This window comes from Alosa pseudoharengus, unplaced genomic scaffold (assembly GCF_046254945.1).
Source record: "Alosa pseudoharengus isolate Yale_2024_CS ecotype anadromous, Long Island Sound unplaced genomic scaffold, YU_APseudo_1.1 YU_APseudo_1.1_scf_16, whole genome shotgun sequence".
NCBI lineage: Eukaryota > Metazoa > Chordata > Actinopteri > Clupeiformes > Clupeidae > Alosa > Alosa pseudoharengus.
The window spans coordinates 34,084,688-34,106,052 of NW_027468630.1; the positions used below are offsets into that span (position 1 = coordinate 34,084,688).

Genomic DNA, 21,365 nt, shown 5'->3' on the forward strand with positions numbered 1-21,365 from the left:
TTCGTGCAGTTTTGACTATGTTAGGTCACAGATACCTGCGATTACAACACCTCATTTTTACTTTTTTGTGTTTAACTAGGTGGCGCTATACATGAAATGAGTGGTTATGGAATGGGTTGACATGGCCCCTTGAGATCAACTTACAAAAAAAAAATGGTCCTCCTAAACCTTACGGTTCTCGAGATATTCACAGAAAACTGTGTCTGCCCTACCCTCCTTTCGGGGGGTGCAGTCCAGCGGGGGGGCTACAGATCAAAACGAAAAACGATGGTTCCATGCTATCCATATGGGGTTACATGCCCACCAAGTTTCGTCTACCCCGGTCTTTCAGTGTCCCGGGACTCATTGACGGAAATTTGGACATGCGAAAAAGAAAAAAAAAAAAAAATCTGACTAAACCTATATGACCGCCGCTTCGCTGCGCGGCGGTCATAATTATTTAACTGCGATAAGTGTTTTACTATCTAACCCTATCAAAGGGACCGGAGACATGGCACACGCGATGCAAAGTTAAAGTCAAAAACGTCTTTAGGCAATACAAACTAAGTAGCCTGTAGCTGCCTGGCCATTTGAGTTCAAATCACCTCTGATGCACACAGACCATTGCAATATCTTAGAGAGACACACATTTTTAAACTTTGACAATTTTAAACACTTCAAGTATGCTTGTTTGGTATACAAAGTGCTGCACAATCTTGCCCCCCCTCCGCTGCATGGCTTTTTCCAGACTTGGAAGTGGAGGTACAGTAGTACACGGGCCTCTGTAAAAGGGGTCTGTATAATACCATTCAGACGCACCGCTTTTGGCCAAAACGTATTGTCAGTAGTAGGAGGTAAATGGAATAGCTTGCCCCTCCCAATAAGAGAGTGTCCTACATATAACACTTTTAAAACTCACTGAAAACAGTGGCTCCTAGAAAACCAGAGATGCACTCACCTTTAACTGCCACACATGTAATTTCATCATCCACACACGTTCACTATCAATTGAATGTATAGAGGTGGATGAATAATGTCTTCATGTATTTCTGTTTTGTTTTGTTTGTTTACTCTGTCAATGTACTGCCCTTATGTCCTCCTTGTCTTCATGTATTTCTGTTTTGTTTTGTTTGTCTGTCGTGTTTTGCTTATTCTGTTAATGCATATGTCACCCTTATGTGTTTAATTTTACAGTGTGTGAGTGCTGTATGACTGCTGGCTATATATGTTTTGTCCTATGTCACCTGCCTAGGGACTGCAGATGAAAAGTAGTTATTTTTACTAATTCTGGCATATTTACATGGTGTTTTTTACACAATATTCATTAATATGCATGGTCCCCTATCAAATAAACCAATAAATAAATAAATAAAACAGCCTTTCAGCATAAAAAATCCTCTCATGCAACTAGCTAAAAGTACGTCTCTGGATAACCTAACATAAACACTAAAGTCTACATAAACACTAAAGATAATTCACAAGAAAAAAAACTGTTGCTGCTCAGAATGCAATACACAGAAATAGCATCTCACCAATAAATGGCCAACTTCACAAAGCTTATCTTCCAAAGCCGACAGTGGTCCTGATACCTCACTATCCACCCTCTGGGATTACAGATTGGCCTGCAGTTATTTACCCATGGGCCTTTTACAGCATGTTCACTACAGGCCATTGTTCACAGTAACACCACAATGGACGCCTCACAAAGCAACCAAACAGCCAGTCCGCTGTGTGCGAACAGGTCATTTTATGGGCCTGGAGTGACATGAAGATAACTGACGTCAGCATGCTTTAAATGTGCAGAGCTTTAAGGCTGCCTGCACCAGTTCACGGGTAGTGGCAAAGATGGTTAAAGGTGTCCTTGCAGAGGTGGTTCTGCTAGCGATTTTACACATAGCCGCAACGCGTGGTCAAGACCCCACAGAGGCGCTGGGCTGTCCAGAGCACCAGGAGCCTTTTGACGGCTCCTGCTATGAGTTTGTGGCACAGCAGCGCACCTTCCAGAACGCCCAGCGCTGGTGCGAACGAGGCGGAGGGCACCTGGCGTTTATTCTGAACGATGAGACCCAGCAGTTCCTCCAGCGGCACATCCAGCCCCAGCAGGACTGGTGGATAGGGCTGGCCCCGACGTCCAGCAACCTCACCCTGGACTCAGCTGCGGCAGAGGGTAATACCAAGGCTGTGAGGGGTTTTAAGCTGATTGCCCTGATTTGACAAGTTGTTTTAGTATTCATCTCAATTTGTGTTTTTAATATTGAATAAAGTGTATAGGCACAAGCATGAACATACTGTAATAAGGAATTCTTACTGTATTTTTTACTTGCACATAATAGTACAAGCTGTTCCTTCGTGTTGTGTGCTTTCTATTTCTGTCTTTTCTTTAGAACAATGTTTCCAGCGTTTTTTGCAATCATTTCTTCTAAAGAAATTTAGAGGAACAACAGGAATAACTGCTTAGGTTAACAACATTCTGCATTATGCTAAGCTTAACCACATCTTTGTTTACCAAGATTAACATTACAAATATCTTTACCTTTTCCAGATCAAATTCTCTGATTTGGTTGGATAAACTTATATTTCTTAAATATGTTACTAGACCACTTGTAGGAGAAAATGTTTAATGCATGATTTTCTGTAGTGGGTGACCAAAAACAATCTGTGAACTTTAACATCTGCTTTGTTTTTCATTTGTCTGTCAAATGATGCTGGACATGTGGTCACTGGACTAGGCTGCTTTTAAAATCAATGTTATCGCTCCCTTCAGCTGGCGTCCAGATGAACGCCTGACAGCCATCCTCGAAACAGTGCCCTCTGCCTATCTCTGATTAGCAGCTGTCTGTTGACAAAAAAATATCGTCTCTTAATGTGTTTACCCTCATGTCTCTGAAATAGGTCCAAGTATAGTGTTGTGGCTAACGAAGCAGCTGCTTTATCTTCTGCACAAAAGAAAAACATTATCACTCAGACCATTGCAGGGCCTCTATTGTTCCATTTATGGGTTTTCCTCCTGTGTTTTGTTTGAGTAATTTAGACCCTGCTGGGGTGAAGCTGCATTTTACGGTATATTTGTTCTGTGATGTTGGAAATGTATTGTTCTGATATGAACAGCTTTATTACTGTGGACCTGTTCTGACAAATCACATTAAGGGTAGAGTTAAAGGCTGAATTTGGAAATATTAAATGAAGAAGCATGTTTGGGAAAGTTTATTTTTTCTAATATTAATAATATTATTTTCTCATAGGAACACTCTCCTGGCTCGATGGCTCTGATGTTAGTTACTCTAACTGGGCGAGTGAACCCTCAATAGGAGCCAGGTGTGGTTACATCCTCCAGGGCTCTGGCTTTCAATGGGAGGCCACAGACAACTGCACCCAAGAGATGCACTTCGCCTGTGAATTTGGTGAGCCTTTTTTCCCCGTTCTCTGTGTGAGGTGTGTACAGGCCTGTGAGATAAGAACTGTCTTAGTAACACTCTTTCTCCCCAGAGACTGGGAAATCTATGGCTTGTGCAAACTACAATGCAACACTTCAGTGTGGCTCTGGGCAGGTGATAGAGGTGGACGACAGCTTCTTTGGGAGGAAGACGATACACTACTGCCAGGGGTTCACCTCTTCCTCCATCACGTCCTCACAAGAGGAGTGCAGCTGGGTGGATGTAGTACATTTAGTAGAAGGTATGATCTTCAACACATCTCTATACCGGTATGCTTCATATACTGTAGGCTTACATTTACACATTCTAAATGTGTAAAATGCACATAACACATATATGGAAATATGTTCAATAATATTATGATAACTGTTTAATAAATGATAAATGTGTAGATTTAACATGATTTTCCAGAGAAACATAGCTTGCAGCTGTAAGAAATGTGGAACATTTTTCTATATACTATATACTGGCACAATAGGAATCACTGTGACAGTGCTGCGGCCTATTGTGTCTTGCTTTGTGCCCGAGATACAAAATCTCTGTATGAAGACTACTATGTGCAAACAGCAGTTCAATTAGACGCTCTCTGTATAGAATTAAAATGAAAAGTGCTATGCATAATGTTTGTGTGGTCACTGATAGTTGAACCACAAAAGGATCTCTGTCCTGTAACAGGCTCTGATGACTGAGATAAATAGAGCTTGAACATAATCAAGTCAATATTTACTGAGGCTCCCAGAAATAACTCTGTGTTCACAGAGGAGACCTACGAGCTACAGGGATGAATAGTCAACACTGTATGTATGGGCTCCTCTTTATAAAGTACAGTGATTATTGTGAATCCAATGCTTGGCACAGGGATACGTTCCGTTGAAAAGAGAGCCTTGCAGAAGGAGAGAAGAGGGTAGACCAAATGTCCTGAACAAATGGTAATGCACTGATGGCTATTTGATTTCAAGGGCAGTGTCACGGACTGCAGGCCTGCCAAGCTCTGGCAGATGCATCATCCTTTGGAGAACCATGCCCTGGTCTTGGAAGCTACTTGTCTGTGGAATATCATTGTAAAGATGGTAGGAGGTCTCTGTCTTAATTGATTGATTGTTTATGCTTTCCAATGTTGTCCATATTAATAGATACATAAAATATGATGGCTGATGGTAGTGGTAGCAGTAAAACTGTGGACTGTAAAAATGTCACACTAAATGAATGGATCAGTATTCAGAATGAAATGAGTGATTATACAGCAACTGTCAATACTAAGTCTCAGGGAACTCTATAATAAGACTCTATTGCTGTAAATGGCAAATGTCAAAAATCTGTGGCAAGAGGCTCTTTTATCTGCAACACATTCATAATTGTTCTTTAGGTCTTCACCTGCTCATGGGCAAGTTGGCTGCTGTCTTTGACGACGTCACAATCAAGGTCAAGTGGCTTTTGCACCCGTTCCAGGGTAACCTGACATGCACACTCATTGCAGGGGATGGCCACATCATTGACCCCTACATTCCTGATGAGTGAGTCCAAATGCACATCTCTACCTTACACTGTACATTGATTGCAGTTGTGCACACTGCCACGACATATAGACTACACCCATATTCACAAAGAAGGTTGATAATTTACCTTGAAAGTAGTAGAGGTGATGATAAGGACAGAGATGAGGCAATGGATGACCTTTGGAATGTAGAAAGGATGTGTCAGGTATAATAGCGTTGGCATTGGCATTAGGCATGAATGCCTACGTTGGAGGGAGAAAATGGGGAAAGCATTGATCCCTGGGGATCAATAAAGTATCTATCTATCTATCTATCTATCTATCTATCTAAAGTAGGCTGAGATGGGATTCTTTCTGATTGAAAAGAGGGATAGAACATGGAACACAAGCCTGCATTCTAAGCTTCTGAGGAGAAGGCGTAGCGGCATATAAAGCACTATGGTTTTTTTTTTTTTTAACTTTTTCCAGTCGCATACCACATGGTAGCTCATACTAGTTTGACAGTGATTGCTGTGTTCACATTGCATGTTTGACTGCTCACACTGCAAGACAGCCGACAAAAATGGCATGCCAGAAATCCAGTTGTATCGCACCGGAGCTTGAACGCTGATTGTTACGTCTTCTCATCGCGTGTCTTGAGTCTGCTCAAACGACATGAGAAATCGGACAGGAATTCAGGAATCAGACTGTTTTGGTCAAAATAATCGCCCAGTTTCTGCTTGGCATAAGTGAGGTTTAGTCAGTCTCTCCTTTTGTTAGGTCACAGGCCAGTGTGGTGCATCAGTACAGCCATCCAGGGGTCTTTACTGTCGGGGTGGAGTGCACCACCAGTGAGTGGCACGTCACTGCACAGAAGACCATCACCATCCAGGAGCCACTTGGGGAATATGGAGTGGTCAAGTGCTACAGCATGGGCCAGCCAATGAACAGCACAAACTGCAAAGCCTTCGCTAACAACCCTCTTACAATCCAGGTCAAACTGGACGCAGGTAACCAAATTTTTCCACGTGAAGTACACAAGAGAAATTAGTTATAGATTTGACAACGATGAACAACACACAATTTCACTTAATTTTTACAGGAAGCAATGTCACCTACAAAGTTCAGAGAGACGGCACATTGTTGGCCTCGTCGTCCGCTGCTGTGGGCATAGTCCCTCACAACATCACCCTGGGTCCAGAGGAGGTGCAGAGCCTGGGTCCAGGCTGTCATCGGCTGACGCTGCTGGCCTCTAACAACGTCACGGCTGCTGACCCCTCCACAGCGCTGGAGGTGTGTGTGCTGGAGCCGGTGCAGGGGCTGCAGGCGTCCGTGTCCACCCAGGCCGGGCCGTGCCCCGAGGCGTACCTCCACATCACCGTCTCTCTGGACCACGGGGCCCCCGCGCAGCTGCTCTTCCAGATATCCGACAGTGACAACAACACCGTCCAGGAGACGAGAGAAGTGGACAGTGGCAGTCTTCAGGTTTTCAACATCTCAACAACCGTCCAAGGTTTCCACGCCTTTGAAATTTGATTTCCATCACAAAGTAATCCATCACAGAATGAGTCGTCATGAAATGTATGTTGTATATGTTTGATTTTAGGAATGGCACAAGTGAAGGTCAAAGCTAGGAATACATTCTCAGCCACAGATCAGGATGCAGGAAATACAACAGTCGTTTGCCTCCCTGAGATAGAACTACTGTCAAATGATACTCAAAATTCAGTAGGTTTTTGTCTCAATGACATATACAGTTATTGAGCCCTTACTTGTTTCCCTGTAACTCTCTTGCCAATACTACTGGACTAACCCTGATCTAAACATCTCGCATTACATTTATACCTAGACAGAGGAGCATCTGAGAATTCCAAGAGCCAGTGTTAATATCCAGATGGACCCTAATGAGCCCAATATTGGTGACCCAAGCGTCAAGCTTGAGATCAATGGATATGGAAATTCAGATTTTCTCTGGGAATGCAGTAAGTCTAACATTTATAGTTCACAAATGTACATTGTTGTATGTTGACAGGCAGCACGTCGGTGACAATTTAATATGGATTTTTTTCATTTTTCTGCCTTTCAGTTGGGAATTGTATATGTTCTGACACCTCTGCTGAGAAGAAAATTGTGATTCCTAAGGAGTGCCTACAAAAACCTTTTGAATATGTGGTATACTCTCTGACTGTTACAAAGAAGACAGGAAATGAAGAAGTGTCGACGGCAACCAAATGTGTAACCCTTATTCCAAGGAGAGAAATAACTGTCACAATACAGTGAGAATCTATTTTGGTTCAATGATAATATTTTTGCAGTATTCAGGAGTTAAAGTACAACATATTGCTGGATGTCATATTGCTGGATGTACTCCAGTATTATAGTTTTAGTTTCATTGTCGCATAGGATACATCAGTACCTTAATATGTGAAGAAATACCAATTCAGATTCTGTGTTTTTTTTTACCTTTCTAAATCATTTCTACCTCAGACAATAAGCAATGTCTTTTTCAGCTGTCAGGACTGTAACTCTATCAACATTCTAAATGACCTCAACCTAACAGTGGATTGTCCAGGTTGTCAGACAATAGTGTGGTTAATTGAGGACACATCTCCAGTCCCTGTAAGTATGTTCATTTATACATTAACATTCAAAAGTAGTGGATAGTAGTAGATAGTGATATGGCCTCCCTGGGCAGATTTAATTAATATGTCGCTTGTGGGGGGAGTATAACATAGAAAAAAACACTAAAATCTAACATTACAATACATCTCATTCAACACTTGAAGTGCACCAACAAAAAGGACATTTAGCACACAAAAAACCCATTCAATCCTCACACACATTACACCTTTTAAAGAGTCTTACAATATGTCCAACCGACACACTAATGCTGACAAAAATAGAAATATAACTGTCTAGAATCATTTTCAATCTAAGACTCCATATTGATTGAAAGAAGTTGGGGAATGATTTGAAAATAATGACGAATGATGTTTTTTGTTGTTGAATTTGATGTATTTGTTGTTTCATTCCAGGCTGCCCTCAGCTCCTGTTACAGCAATGGTGAAAAGCGATTCCGAGAGGTAGCGAACTCAGTCAGCTCATGGGCAGTCCCAGCAGCGACCCTTCAGAGTGCACAGCAGCTCATCACAGTCATTGTTTATGGTAATTGTCTTGTGCTGGGGTCACACACTGTGTGCATGAATCTAATAGTCTCTGTATGTTACTCACTGGTTGCTCTTCATCTACTACATTCACTATAGGCACAAAAGATACAGGAGGTGGTAACATAGAGTCTGGTTATAGTGAATTTGGCATTACATTACCTCAACCCGGTGCCTCAAGTGTGACCACACCCTCAACTGTGACCGCAGCCTCAACTGTAACCACACCCACAACTGTGACCACACCCTCTAGTGTGACCACACCCTCAACGGTGACCACACCCTCAATTGTGACCACACCCTCTAGTGTGACCACACCCTCAACTGTGACCACACCCTCAACTGTGACCACAGCCTTGAGTGTGACCGCAGCCTCAAGTGTGACCACATCAGCCTCTGTTACATCGTCAGCCTCTCCCGGGACAACTGCAGGTCCACCCAGTGTCCTGTCATGCTGGACAAACCGCACTGCTGGAGATGTTCTTTCTCCATTTACCTTCACTTGCAGTGTAACCCAGTCCTTCTGTAGCCTTGCACCTTGCACCTACTGCCTCAACACTGCCAGTGGTAAGAAACTAATTTTGGTGGCATGTCAATGTCAACGTTTTGACAAGTTTCTGTGAGTAAGGTAAGGTGGGGATCGCTTGGAATGCAATTCATTGAAGGTGTCATGATTTGTTTATTTTTATTCTTTTATCTTCATCAACATGTACATTTTGTTATCTCTTTTACATCTTATCTTATCAAATGTTGTAATTGTTTTTCACAGGCAATTACCTTTATTGTGGTAATAACCCTAGCGAGAGGTCACTCTTTCTGCCACTAGGAGACAGAAGTAATGACTACACCCTAACTGTGGTTGTAACTTTGCAGAACTCAGCTGGACAAACCTTAAACACCACAATTCTCGTCAAGGTTTGTGATACCTAATAAGATGATTGTACATTCTTTCATTCATTCATTTTGATCAATTAGCTGCTCAAAAACGATATAGAATGCAAATGGAATGGTAGCATGTTATCAGCAGGTTTCAATGTTAGGCTAACATATTACACAAGGTTTCTATAGAAGGAGCACACTCACATCCAATACAGCCACTAGAAAATGTGTTTGAATATTGTTCATCATTGTGCCCAACACTCTTCTGACAAGATGTGATACAGGGCGTGGAAAATAACACAGCAAATAGCAACACAACATACACTGTAGGCCAAAATGTGCAGCTCAAGTAGGATCTGTCATTTAGATCCATCTGTCTTCTGTATACGTAGGCCTACACAGTAAAATGTGTAAAATCTGAAGTGTTCAATTCCAATATTCTTTAAGAATTTATTATAACACTGTGGGCCCTATCTTGGCGATCTAAAACCCGGTCAGTAGCGAAAAGCTTAAATGCATTTAGGGGTGTGTCCAGTCCACATTCGGGGTAGTTTTGTTATCAAACGTTGGGCGCTTGGCGCAAAAAAGTTGGTCTTATGTTTCTTAATCAGTAATCATGGGTGTGTTTTGGGGCATAACATCCTTTAAACCAATCAGAATGACATCTGTCATTCCCTTTAACAGCAAGCAGTGCGACTTCAAACAGCGCATTGGTATTTTGATGGTCACTGACGCATTTGAAGGAATCTGCTTGCACACAAGACCATTTGGAACAGGTATTTCACTAAACCATGCTTAACTAAAACCTGTGACTAGAAGAGTATAGGCTACACGTATCTGCCCTCGTCTATTATTTGAACTCATAGGCAATATGAAACTAACTTCACTGTGGTGTCATAGTCAATGACAAAACAGTTATACACAGTTAATTACTTTCACTATTGACTGACAATGGGTTACCATCAAAAACATAGCCTGAAAAAAAGCAACACTTACTCCAATAATGTTCGAATGCCTGAATAAAAAACCTAAGGACATTTATCCTGCAGAGGAGCTGCTGCTTACATCTTGAGACAGTGCATCTTCAGCTGTGCCTCATGTGCGCCTTTCGCTATAGACCAGGTTTTTCTTGGTCAGTGGCGTAATGATTTTTAGAGGGTGTAAGATAGCGATTTTTAGATCATGCGCCAGACCACACCTTATGTCGTTAATTGCCACACCCCTGGGCACATCGTTTAATAAAGCGCATGGCGATTTATTGAGTTTAAAATAGGAATAAGCTTTGCGCTGTGATAAGATCGACAAGATAGAGCCCTGTAAGTGTTAAACACTGTAAGGCCACTTTTGATCTGGGAAGAGTAACAAGCTCTACTGAACTCTTGTCAGAGAAGTTTTACCACTTAAACTCAAAATAGTGTTAACAGACACTGTCCAATTTGTGTATTATATTCACCTAAACACTGATGAAGCTATAAAATCACAATAGGTTGATGTCCACATTACATACCTCTGTGTCTATCATCTAGGTGAGGAACTCTGTTTTGGAGTCCTCTGTGCAGGATCTCCAGAACCTGGTGTCAAATCAGGTGGCAGAGTTACAGAGCCAAGGCCAGTTTACAGGGGCAGCCTTAGCTCAGATGTACCAAACCGTGTCCAGTGCATTGAATGGAGGCTCCAATGACAAGGACAAGAGTGCAAGAAAAGAGGTACCAGTGTCCATCATTGAATGCTATGTGTCCAATTCTTCAGGAGAAAAAAACGGCACTCTTCAGTTAACTTGCAGTGTATTCAATACAGATTAGGCACAAAGTGGCATTACAAGTCTGACTGGTCATCAAGCTAACATTAGTGGATATTTGAACAACACAGAGCATACGTTTCTTTGACATTATATCAAAACTCTTTCTTTCACATTCTGTTATTATTTCTAGATAATTTTTTTATATTTTAAACTAAAAACACTACACATAGTTCTTCTAATTAAAAATAAGCACAAATGTTTATCCAAATAAATTTCATATGACATATAATGGGGATTATTGAGATGCTTGTGAGTAGCCTATGGTAACGCCTGCAAGATGCTGAGACGTGAAGTCCAGTTCATGATTAGTATTGTTTTCCTTTCAGCTCAGAGAGCAGATGGTCACCAATATGTTTGTAGCAATAGAGAGTGTCCCCATGGGGAGCCCAGAGGAGGTGCAGGCAGTCGCCAGTGCTGTGGCCGAACTTACTAAGCAGGATGATGAGCTGACCACAGACACACAGGTACAGGACGACTTCTGGACGTTTGTATTGTACTGTGCCCTATTTGTCAAGGAAAGATTATCTCTGTCACATAAGGCTTGCAGTACAGTTTGAGTAGGAGTGGCCACCCACACATGGACAGATCTGTAGTTTACGGGCCCCAGGAAGTGAGAATCCTGGACCTGCATACTGGAATCAAAGGGGTGAGAGGGGGTTTGAGGAATCCAGTGTGGTCATTTCAATCAAGGGGATTGTGGTCCCATTGCAACTGCTGTGGCTATAATTGTCCATAGTAGCAACAGCCTTTGGCTTAACCAGTGGGAAGACAGCAGTGGCAGTAACATATGGAATTACAACTAGATTAGATAGATAGGTAGGTAGATAGATAGATAGATAGATAGATAGATAAATATATAGTGAGATAGAGAGAGAGAGAGAGAGAGAGAGAGAGATTGTATTAATCCTGAATTTACACATATAAATATAAAACAGTAATATGTTTTGTTTCCTTCCGGACAGATCCAGGCAAGCAGTATTTTGTCAAAGCTCAGCGAGTCCCTCAACTCACTTCCACTCCCTGAAAGTAATGTAAATGAGAAGATGTTAGAAGCATCCAAGCCTCTCATTGAAGCTGCTAGTAACATCATTGTGGTCTCAGCAGCGACAGATAAACAGGTACTTCTTCACTTCTTCTGCATGACAACCGTGGTTTTAAATCACATTTTGGTGCAGATACTCATATAATGACTTTAACGTCTTTTCCAGAATGAGATCTCCGAGCACTTACTCAGTGCTGTAGACAACGTCCAGAGTGCCCTTCTGGTTGGGAAAAAGACCAGCCATGGGCCCACAGTCATAACCACTCCTCAGATTAGTTTATATGTCAACAGGTAATAACCAGCTGACTAAGTTGCAGAGTCCTTTTATATGTTATTTCTTTTATGCATAGCTGGACAATCCATATCCTTTTTGGCAGTCACTCAAAATGGTATGTCGTTGACAGAATTAGTATTGCTTGACTACGTTTTTAATTGAAAGATCAATTTAATTTGTATCATCCGATGTGCTGATTATGTCTTTTAGTGATATTTTCTAGTTCAATGTCAAGTTCCTGCGCTCTACAAAAAAATCTAAGACATATTACTCCTGCAGAATGTCTCCAAAGAACCTTGTGAAGCAGCCATTCACCATTCAGAACTCCAGCTCCAGCTCTGCCAGCTTTGCTTTCCCACCTTTAGGTCTCTCTGTTGTGTCATCAACGCCCGTGGATGTCCGGGTAAGAGCAGGCCCTCAATGTCTGATGAATGGATGCTAATGTATGTTCTCTCTCAATGGTGTGTAAATGCAATAATCTATTATCATTATCATTTTTTACTTTCTCTAATGTAGAGAAATGCCCCCCCATACACACACATCATTACACCATCTTCCTCCACACATGCACACACCAGTGGTTGACCACCTTTATATATGTTCCATATCAGATGATGACCTTTGAGACAAACCCATTTGGCTGGAATACAGCGCAGTCCATCAATGGCACAGTGGGGGCTCTGTCTCTCACCCAACAGAATGGCTCCCTTATCCCTATTGCTAACCTGACAAACGAGATTGAGGTAGACATGCTTACCATTATTTTGTACAGAGTATTTTTAAAAAATGTATTCTGATTTAGTCTTATTGTAGTATACCAATTACATTTGAAACCCTTTGTGTAGTTAAGGATCTTTAGTTGAGGCCCAATTGTCCATTAACTGATGTGATTTTGTTCAGATTTTTTTGCCGAGGCAATTGGTTGCTGAAGTGAACAGCACATTTCTGGACCTTGGAAACTTCAGCACCATCGTGATCAATGTGACGTCCCCTAACGTGTCCCTGGTGCTCAAGCTGGACCCCTCAGAAGACGTCTCCTTACATTTGCTAATAGGGTTCCAGGAGTACCCCAACGACACAACCTACAAGGCACAAACCTACCTGCCGCATGACAGAGACACACAAGGTTTCCACATCCTAACTCATTTCTACTTTTTTTTTAAAAATGTCAAAGAAAAGAAACAAGATAACTGAAGTTACTTTTTTGTTTTTCACTCCACTGATTCTGGGCAGAGGAGAGATACACATGGGTGTTGAGCCCCAGGGATATGACCATAGATGAAGGTGTATACTACCTTCTGGTGAGGCCTGTGGTTGGGGCAGGAGTCAACTCTACAAAAGTCACAGTCTCCATCACGTCCATTGCTGCTCAGTGTGTGTACTGGGATGAACTTAAGCTAAACTGGAGTGACTATGGATGCAGGGTATGTGCATTCACGTTACATTTCTCTACTATTGCAAGAGTAATTGTGTATATGACCCGAAGTTAGTGTCTGAAATAATTTTAGGAATCATTGTAATCAGTGAATGTTTTGTTCAAGCTTGGCTATGTAGAGCACCTTGGGGTGTATTTTTAGATGTTTAGATTGTTAGATGTTACTATAAATGCATTGAACAGTGCAAACTGGCCTTAGTCAGATTTTGATAGCAATCTCTACCACCTAGTGAATTTTACTTGATGCCGCTCTGTATTTCACTCTTTAGCACATACTTGACTCTGTCTTCATAGGTTGGTCCCCTGACTACACCCCTGGTCACGCAGTGCTTGTGCAACCACCTGACGTTCTTTGGGAGCTCCTTCTTCGTCATGCCCAACGTGGTGGATGTGAGCCAGACAGCTCAACTTTTCAGCACTTTTGTGAACAATCCGGTGGTGGTGTGCTTTATTGGTGCTATTTTCCTGGCCTACCTTGTGGTGGTAATATGGGCACGACGGAAGGACATTCAGGACACAGCAAAGGTCTGTCTCTGTAGAATCCACACTAATGTGACATTCTGGTCAGTATTCCAAAAGAACACATATGGCTAAACTATACTTTATTTCATGTTTTTCTTTGATTGGCGTCCACTGAATACTTTTGAATGCTAAATTGAATTGAACTGAATTTCCATTTTACATTTCATATAGATTATCTTTATGAATGCATTTATAAAATGATATTAGAAGATTGATCAACTCACGGTATATGCTGTTTTTTCAGTTTGAAAATGCCTATTCTGCTGCCTCTTAGGTTAAGATTACTGCGCTAAGTGACAACGACCCCCTGGCAGAGTACAGATACCTGCTCAACATCAGCACTGGGCACCGACGCGGAGCTTCTACATCCTCACAGGTCTGCATACCTCACTACTATGAAGGCTTATTGGCCATCTCTGGTTGGCATCATTGCACATTCCTGTTGTTGTTTTGGCAAACAAAATTTCTCATTCACTGACAATGGCTGTATGATGCTCTTTATGTCGGGTTACCTCAAAGGTCAAAGTTCATACTGTGTCTTTGGTTCCTGGGCAGGTGACAGTGACTTTGCTGGGCACTGAGGGCGAGAGTGAACCACACCATCTGACTGACCCAGACAAGCCAGTGTTTGAGAGAGGCGGGGTAGACATGTTTTTACTGACCACGCCATTCTCGTTGGGCGAACTGCAGAGTATCAGGCTCTGGCATGACAACTCAGGGAATCACCCTGGCTGGTAACACAGATATGCCCATACACTACCACCTGTCAAGAACTGATCCACTAATATTATCCTACTTACTGCAATCTTCAAACTAAAGGCGACACGTTAATTGGACAAATCAAAACGGTCATCCACACAGCTGAAGTTCATCACAGTTTGCTATGTGCCAGATCTGAGCCCAAGTACATGACACAGAGCTAACTAGAAAGTAACTCACTAAAACTAAACCTAAAAGCTGTTGCATTGCTTAACAGGGAGCATAGTATAACTACACCTGTGTCTGTGACATCCATGTTTCACAGTATCTCTCATACTTGTATGTTCTGTTTTGTGCAAATCAGGTACATTAACAAAGTGATGGTGCAGGACATTGAGACGGGGCAGAAATGGCACTTCCTCTGCAGCTCGTGGCTCGCCATAGACATGGGGGAGTGTGTCCTGGATAAAGTGTTCCCTGTAGCCACAGAAATGGACTTAAAGAAATTTAGGTAAAACATTCATTTGTTGTGTTTTGTTCGATTACTACAAGAATATTGTCTGTCATGATAAACCCTAATCACCATTTTGTTTTGCAATTCAGGTATGACAAAAAAGTCAGTTAGTCAGTTGATAGTCATTTGTCCTGTCTTTCATTTTGCAGCAATCTGTTCTACATGAAGACAGTGAAAGATTTCCGTGATGGCCACATCTGGTTCTCTGTGGTCAGCCGCCCCGCAAACAGCAACTTCACATGTGTGCAGCGCGTCTCCTGCTGTTTCTCTCTGCTACTATGCACCATGCTGACCAGCATCATGTTCTATGGTGTGCCCACAGATCCTGCTGAGCAGACCATGGACTTGGGTACGTTTCTGCACATTTCACCTTTTTTCTAACCTGACCCTTGCCAGATTAATTTCGTTCCGCTTAGCTCCGCCTAGCTTCACTCACATCCATCTGGGACCTCTTCCATTGAGAGTGATTTCTGCAACCGACTTTATGGTTCAGCCAATCAGGACGCAGGGCGGGAGTTTCATAGATGTGACGTAGTGGAGAAGCGACCGTGAGACTGTTATCAGCATCACGGGTTGGCTTCGATGTGAGTGGTTGAAGTAGCACGTCAATAGATGACGGACAAGTGGCTTATTCAATCGTATGCAAGCATTTTTTGATTAGGCCCAGCCTTCTGAAACACCATTCCAATGGATCGGTTCCAGATGGATGAGTGGAGCTAGGCGGAGCGAAATTCATCTGGCGAGGGTCAGGTTACCTTTTTTCTACCTGCATGAGAAAAACAGACATCAGTAGCACTCAACTCTGAGGTTAGATGCCTTTTAAAGTCAAACTATTTCTTTGTCTTATTTCCCCACCAAGGTCACATTGAGTTCACTTGGCAGCAAGTGATGATTGGCGTCCAGAGCTCCATCATCATGTTTCCCATCAACCTCCTCATTGTCAGCATCTTCAGAAACACACGCCCGCGGGAGAGGAAGTCCAAGAAGCCTGTAAAGGACAAGAGTAAGGCGGACACCTGCAAACAGGCCAAGAGTGGCCGTGTGTCACCAACCCAGCCGCCCTCCCCTGAGAGCCAGCACAGGGACATAACACCAGAAGCCGTAACCAAGGTACAAAAAACCTACACAGATATTGAATAACCGGATATTCAATTAGATGGTCTTTAACCATCTAATACATGTAATATCATCTAACTATCTAATAAGTGGAATGGGTTCCTCAGTTTAATGCTAATAATTACTTACATGAGATGTCTGTGTCTCCCAGGACATAAGAAGAATAGCACAGTCACTCTCCAAGGTGATGAAGAACCCTCTTCCCAGGATAGATGTGACATCTGGCAAAAACCCTGACATCAACACGCTTCTTTCACTCGTGGAAGATATCATCCGGCAGCAAAACCGTGCAGGGGACATGTTTTACACAGACAGCTCCAAGTTCACGGTCACTTTGGAAGGTTACTAAACCATTGTCTCATTATTTTTATTATTATTTTTATTATTATGCTTTTGTATGAGGTACAAAAACACATGTCACATACAGAGAGTATATGGATGATAGGATGGGGAGAAAATGGGAATATAGTAACACACTATTATCTTATGAATGGTAATTGTATCTTGAAGAGGGAATTTAGGATTCCTTGAAATTGCAATTGTAAAGTTGTGTCCCCTGAGACTGGAGCTCTCCCTAGTGGTGATGTTGTGATCCAGCATGCAAGATGACAAAAGTGTAATTCTCTCCCGCTGATAGAGAACCCTTCCTCTGAGAGCCCAAAGAAAACATCCAGTGACGGCCAGAAGGGCAGCCTTCACAGCCAGTACCTCTACCGGCAGCTTCAGCACGTGGAGAAAGATCTGGGCCTGCTTGGGCCTGAGCGCTTCTCCAACCCCGACAGCTACAGCCAGGCCGTGCAGCAGGTCCGGGGCATTAAAGGCGTCCTGGAGCCCCACCTGTCCTCCACCTCCAACGGAGACCACCCCAGCCGCAGCCCCAGCCCCGAGGACAGCGCCGAGGGAGGGGACAGTAGCGGTGGCAAGAGATGCTGTCAGGGAGGCCTGCCCTGGTGGTTCGTGTTCCTGGGCTGGCTTCTGGTGGCGGCGACGAGCGGGGTGTCGGCGTTCTTCACGATGCTGTACGGGCTGAAATACGGGAAAGAGCGCTCTGTCAACTGGCTCATCTCCATGCTGGTGTCTTTCTTTGAAAGCCTTTTTATCACTCAGCCTTTGAAAGTAAGAAACTGTGGAATTCACTTTAAATCGACTGCATTTAATTCAATGGATTTGTATAAGAATACTCATATTCAACACAACACAGGTGCTTGGGTTTGCGGTGTTCTTTGCCCTAGTGCTGAAGAAAGTTGACCAGGAGGAATATGGTGATGTTCCTATTGAGGAATCAGTGTCGAATACAGGTACCATTATTGCAAAATCCTTTTAGGAATATATAATTGATCAATCATGTGTAAATGATTGAACGCAAATAAAATGAATACATCCACACATGCTTTAAAGGTGATCCTGATGCCGTACGTATTGCACGGAGAGACAGCACATGCAGTTTCTACCAGCCACCACCACCCTCAGACATTGAGAGGATGAGAATGAATATGATCAAGGAACAGAAAGTGTTTGCCCTCATCAGAGAGATTCTCAGTAAGTCAGACCTGCCTACTGATCAAACACATTCTTTCCAGCCATGGAAAAGAGAGAACTAACAGTTTTTTTTTCTTACACAGTATACATGGGGTTCATGTGGATGTTACTCTTGGTTGCCTATAGTCAGAGGGATCCAAACGCGTTCTATCTGACCCGGCACATTCAGCAAAGCTTCAGCAGTGGGATCACAGACTCGATGAGCCACAAGGAGGTGTTTACGTGGGCCAACACGTCGCTTCTGAACAACATTTTTGGACAATATCCAGGTATCCAGTTTGTAATATTGCAGTTTTCATATAATGTTTTTTCATTATACACAGAGAAATCAATAACAGGCAAAGAGGCAAAGTGAAACATAAGCGTAACCCTATTCAACCATATTAAATACATTTTTTAAAGCACAAAATATTTAAATATATTATAAACAATGTGAGCAACACAGTCTGATATACTCATTTGTCTGTATTTACTTCAGGCTTCATAACAGATGGGAATTCCAAACTTATTGGCAACACCCGCCTTCGCCAGGTGAGGGTGCAGAAAGACTCTTGTCGCATTGCCCACTCCATGGAACTGTCGGTCACAGACTGCCATGCTCCGTACTCTTGGGAGATAGAGGACAGGGGCTCCTATGGACCAGGCTGGAATCGCTCCAGGGATACAAACACCTCCCAGGCTGCTGCCTCCAGCCCCTGGCAATATCTGAGCCAGTCCCGACTCAGAGCTCATCCCATATGGGGCAACGTGGCCCTGTACAGAGGAGGAGGCTTTGTGGTGGAGCTGGGCCCTGACCTGACCAATGCTACAAGGTAAAAACAAGACAAATGAAAAACATACATATATGCAAATCATAAATATAACCAGTACAGAGAGAGGAAGTGAGTGACATTACAGTTTGAGGCCACTGAGAGAAGTGTGAAAACGTGTTTGAGAGTCTACTTTTCTGATCCACAGTGCGCTTCAGTACTTGTTTGACAACAGATGGCTGGATGTTTACACTCGTGCTATCTTTGCGGAGTTCACTGTGTACAATGCCAACATCAACCTCTTCTGCATTGTTACGCTAATGCTAGAAACAACAGCTGTGGGTAAGGCAGACATCTCATTGATTGAAGCCATTTCATATTTACCGTAGATATGAATGAGTAGAGATAAGTACAATTATTCTCCACTGTATAATTACACTCAAATGTCTGCACAGGTGCATTCCAGTACCGTAGTGAGATACAGACTGTCCGTCTCTATCAGTCTACGGGTGGTTTACACATTTTTGTCATGGCCTCTGAGGTCATCTACTTTCTTTTCATTCTCTACTACATGTATGTCCAGGTGAGCAGTTTTCATGAAGTACTTAAGAAGAACTAAAAAAATTAATACCCCACCCTGTTTATTCCTCAGTTGGTATATATTCCTATCTGTAAAGCCGTTATTCTCTCTGCAATCAGGGCAAACTAATGAGGCAGCAGAAGTGGGCTTACTTTAAGACTAAGTGGAACCTTCTTGAGCTGGCCATCATCGTCCTCAGCTGGAGTGCACTGAGTGTGTTTATCAAAAGAACATTGCTGGGAAACAGGGACCTGGAATTCTATCAAAACAACAAGGACCAGTGAGTGATCACCGTCACATGAACATCTTGGGACTGGATAGTGAACTTAGCGGTTATATTGAAACCTTTTCCCCTCATCAGGTACATCAGTTTCCATGAGACTGCCACAGCGGACGCGGTGCTGGGCTACCTGATTGCCTTCCTGGTTCTCTTGTCCACCATTAAGCTGTGGCACCTCCTGCGGCTCAACCCCAAACTGCACCTCATCACCTCCACCCTGCAGAGGGCCTGGACAGACATCTCAGGCTTCCTGCTGGTCATGACCATCATGTTTCTGGCCTACTCTATTGCTGTAGGTTAAAATCACCCACAGTATGCATGGAACACCTGTGTCCAGCGTAATAACTTTATATGATAGAAGCATATTAATTTATATGTAAATCTGCTTTAATATATGGCTTTATGATATTGCTTTGGATACACTGTAGATTTCCTGTGTTCCTAACCAATAACTATTCTCTGCGTATTTTTTGCAGTGCAACCTAATGTATGGCTGGAAGCTGTCTTCATACAGGACTCTCATTAATGCAGCACAGACTATGGTCAGCCTACAGCTTGGTATCTTCAATTATGAAGAGGTCAGTTCCTGGTAAATTACCTTAAATAAATGCAGATGACTGCAAACTCAATGACTCAACGCTAATGATTCTCTATTTTGCTTTTGAATTCCAGGTGTTAGATTATAACCCAGTTCTTGGTGCATTCCTAATTGGCTCTTGCATCATCTTCATGACCTTTGTGGTGTTGAATCTATTTATTTCCGTGATCCTGGTGGCATTTAGTGAAGAGCAACTTCACCATAAGGTTACCAAACATTTGACCTTCTGTGTTTAAGAACATGCTCTGAAATATAACAAGATCTCCCTTATAAGAGTAAGATTTGCAATATTTTAACTCTGTTGTCGTCCACTTATGTTCCTCAGCCATCTGAAGAGGAGGAGATAGTGGACCTGATGCTGATGAAATTCTGCAGTCTGTTTGGGATCAAAATTAAGAAGAAAGGAGAAGCGAGTGGCTCCTCCTCTGCCACTAACAATCCAGCACCATCTGTCATATCGTAAAACTATTGGTTGTCCATTGTTATTTAAGCATGAGTAGAATGTCTATGTTTTGAGTAATGGTGTATAACATGAAGCAAAATCCAGTCGCTGCTTTTGGTTCTTGTTGAAGTATGTTGCTAACTCGAAACCTAAATATCCTAAGATTCCAAGATTTGGAGAAAGTAGTTGCAATGTGTTAAGGAACATCCTGTGGCTTCCATATGTGAATTATTTTGAACTGTGTAAACATTGTAAACTGTCCACATTATCATTACAAGATCATAGTGAAATTATTGTGAAACTTCCTAGCTATACTAATTAGCACTTGACTGGAACATTGCACGCTTTTTGTGGTGTGGAATAAATACATTAGGATAAAAAAAATGACGTGGCATATTTTGATGTAGCAGCTAATGTTCCAAGTTCAAACATTATTCTGGTGCAGAATTCCACTGGATATTTCATTTGTGTAAATCTTTATAATGCACAATGAACACACCTGTTGTATCTTTCTTGTTTATGTTTCTAAATAAAGAGACACTGTAGAGCATTTAAGGGGTTTCAAAAAGATATTAATGATGTACTGCTCTATCTGTGAAAGCCTTAGAATCAATTGTTGCACTATAAGTTACATGGAGATGGTCAAATGTGCATTGTAGATATTAGGCCGACAGACAAGTTTAAGGTGAATAGCCTACCGTCTGGAGTGAAATGCTGTAGCCTTTCAAACTATTGATTTCAAGTTCAATAGTTTAGAGCAGGGGTCGGCAAATAGTGGCCCGCGGGCCAATTTTGGCCCGCCATCTATTCTAGCTGGCCCGCGAGATGACGTTAATTTGCTGTT

General features: G+C 42.4%; 1 protein-coding gene across 1 annotated transcript; it reads left to right on the forward strand.

Moving 5' to 3' along the window:
• Window positions 1–1,824: 1,824 nt before the first annotated feature.
• pkd1l2b (polycystic kidney disease 1 like 2b) lies at window positions 1,825–21,034 on the forward strand. Its single transcript, XM_076286636.1, has 36 exons — window positions 1,825–2,146; window positions 3,222–3,380; window positions 3,466–3,654; window positions 4,373–4,483; window positions 4,780–4,927; window positions 5,668–5,897; window positions 5,990–6,400; window positions 8,262–8,618; window positions 8,821–8,966; window positions 10,457–10,636; window positions 11,058–11,195; window positions 11,694–11,849; window positions 11,940–12,064; window positions 12,327–12,450; window positions 12,659–12,790; window positions 12,948–13,173; window positions 13,281–13,471; window positions 13,777–14,007; window positions 14,279–14,380; window positions 14,560–14,738; window positions 15,068–15,214; window positions 15,367–15,566; window positions 16,077–16,327; window positions 16,485–16,674; window positions 16,971–17,449; window positions 17,535–17,631; window positions 17,732–17,872; window positions 17,956–18,141; window positions 18,351–18,684; window positions 18,830–18,963; window positions 19,077–19,204; window positions 19,321–19,481; window positions 19,563–19,773; window positions 19,958–20,059; window positions 20,154–20,285; window positions 20,405–21,034. Exons 1-36 carry the CDS (start codon window positions 1,825–1,827, stop codon window positions 20,540–20,542), a joined length of 6,888 nt encoding a protein of 2,295 aa, XP_076142751.1. The 3' UTR covers window positions 20,543–21,034.
• Window positions 21,035–21,365: the final 331 nt, after the last annotated feature.

Excerpts from the sequence above, each read along its gene's own strand:
- pkd1l2b (XM_076286636.1), top strand. The coding sequence starts at position 1,825 with ATGGTTAAAGGTGTCCTTGCAGAGGTGGTTCTGCTAGCGATTTTACAC. Across the intron at positions 4,928-5,667 it reads GACCCCTACATTCCTGATGA|GTCACAGGCCAGTGTGGTGC; the intron begins GTGAGTCCAAAT and ends TCCTTTTGTTAG. Across the intron at positions 11,850-11,939 it reads CAGCAGCGACAGATAAACAG|AATGAGATCTCCGAGCACTT; the intron begins GTACTTCTTCAC and ends CGTCTTTTCCAG.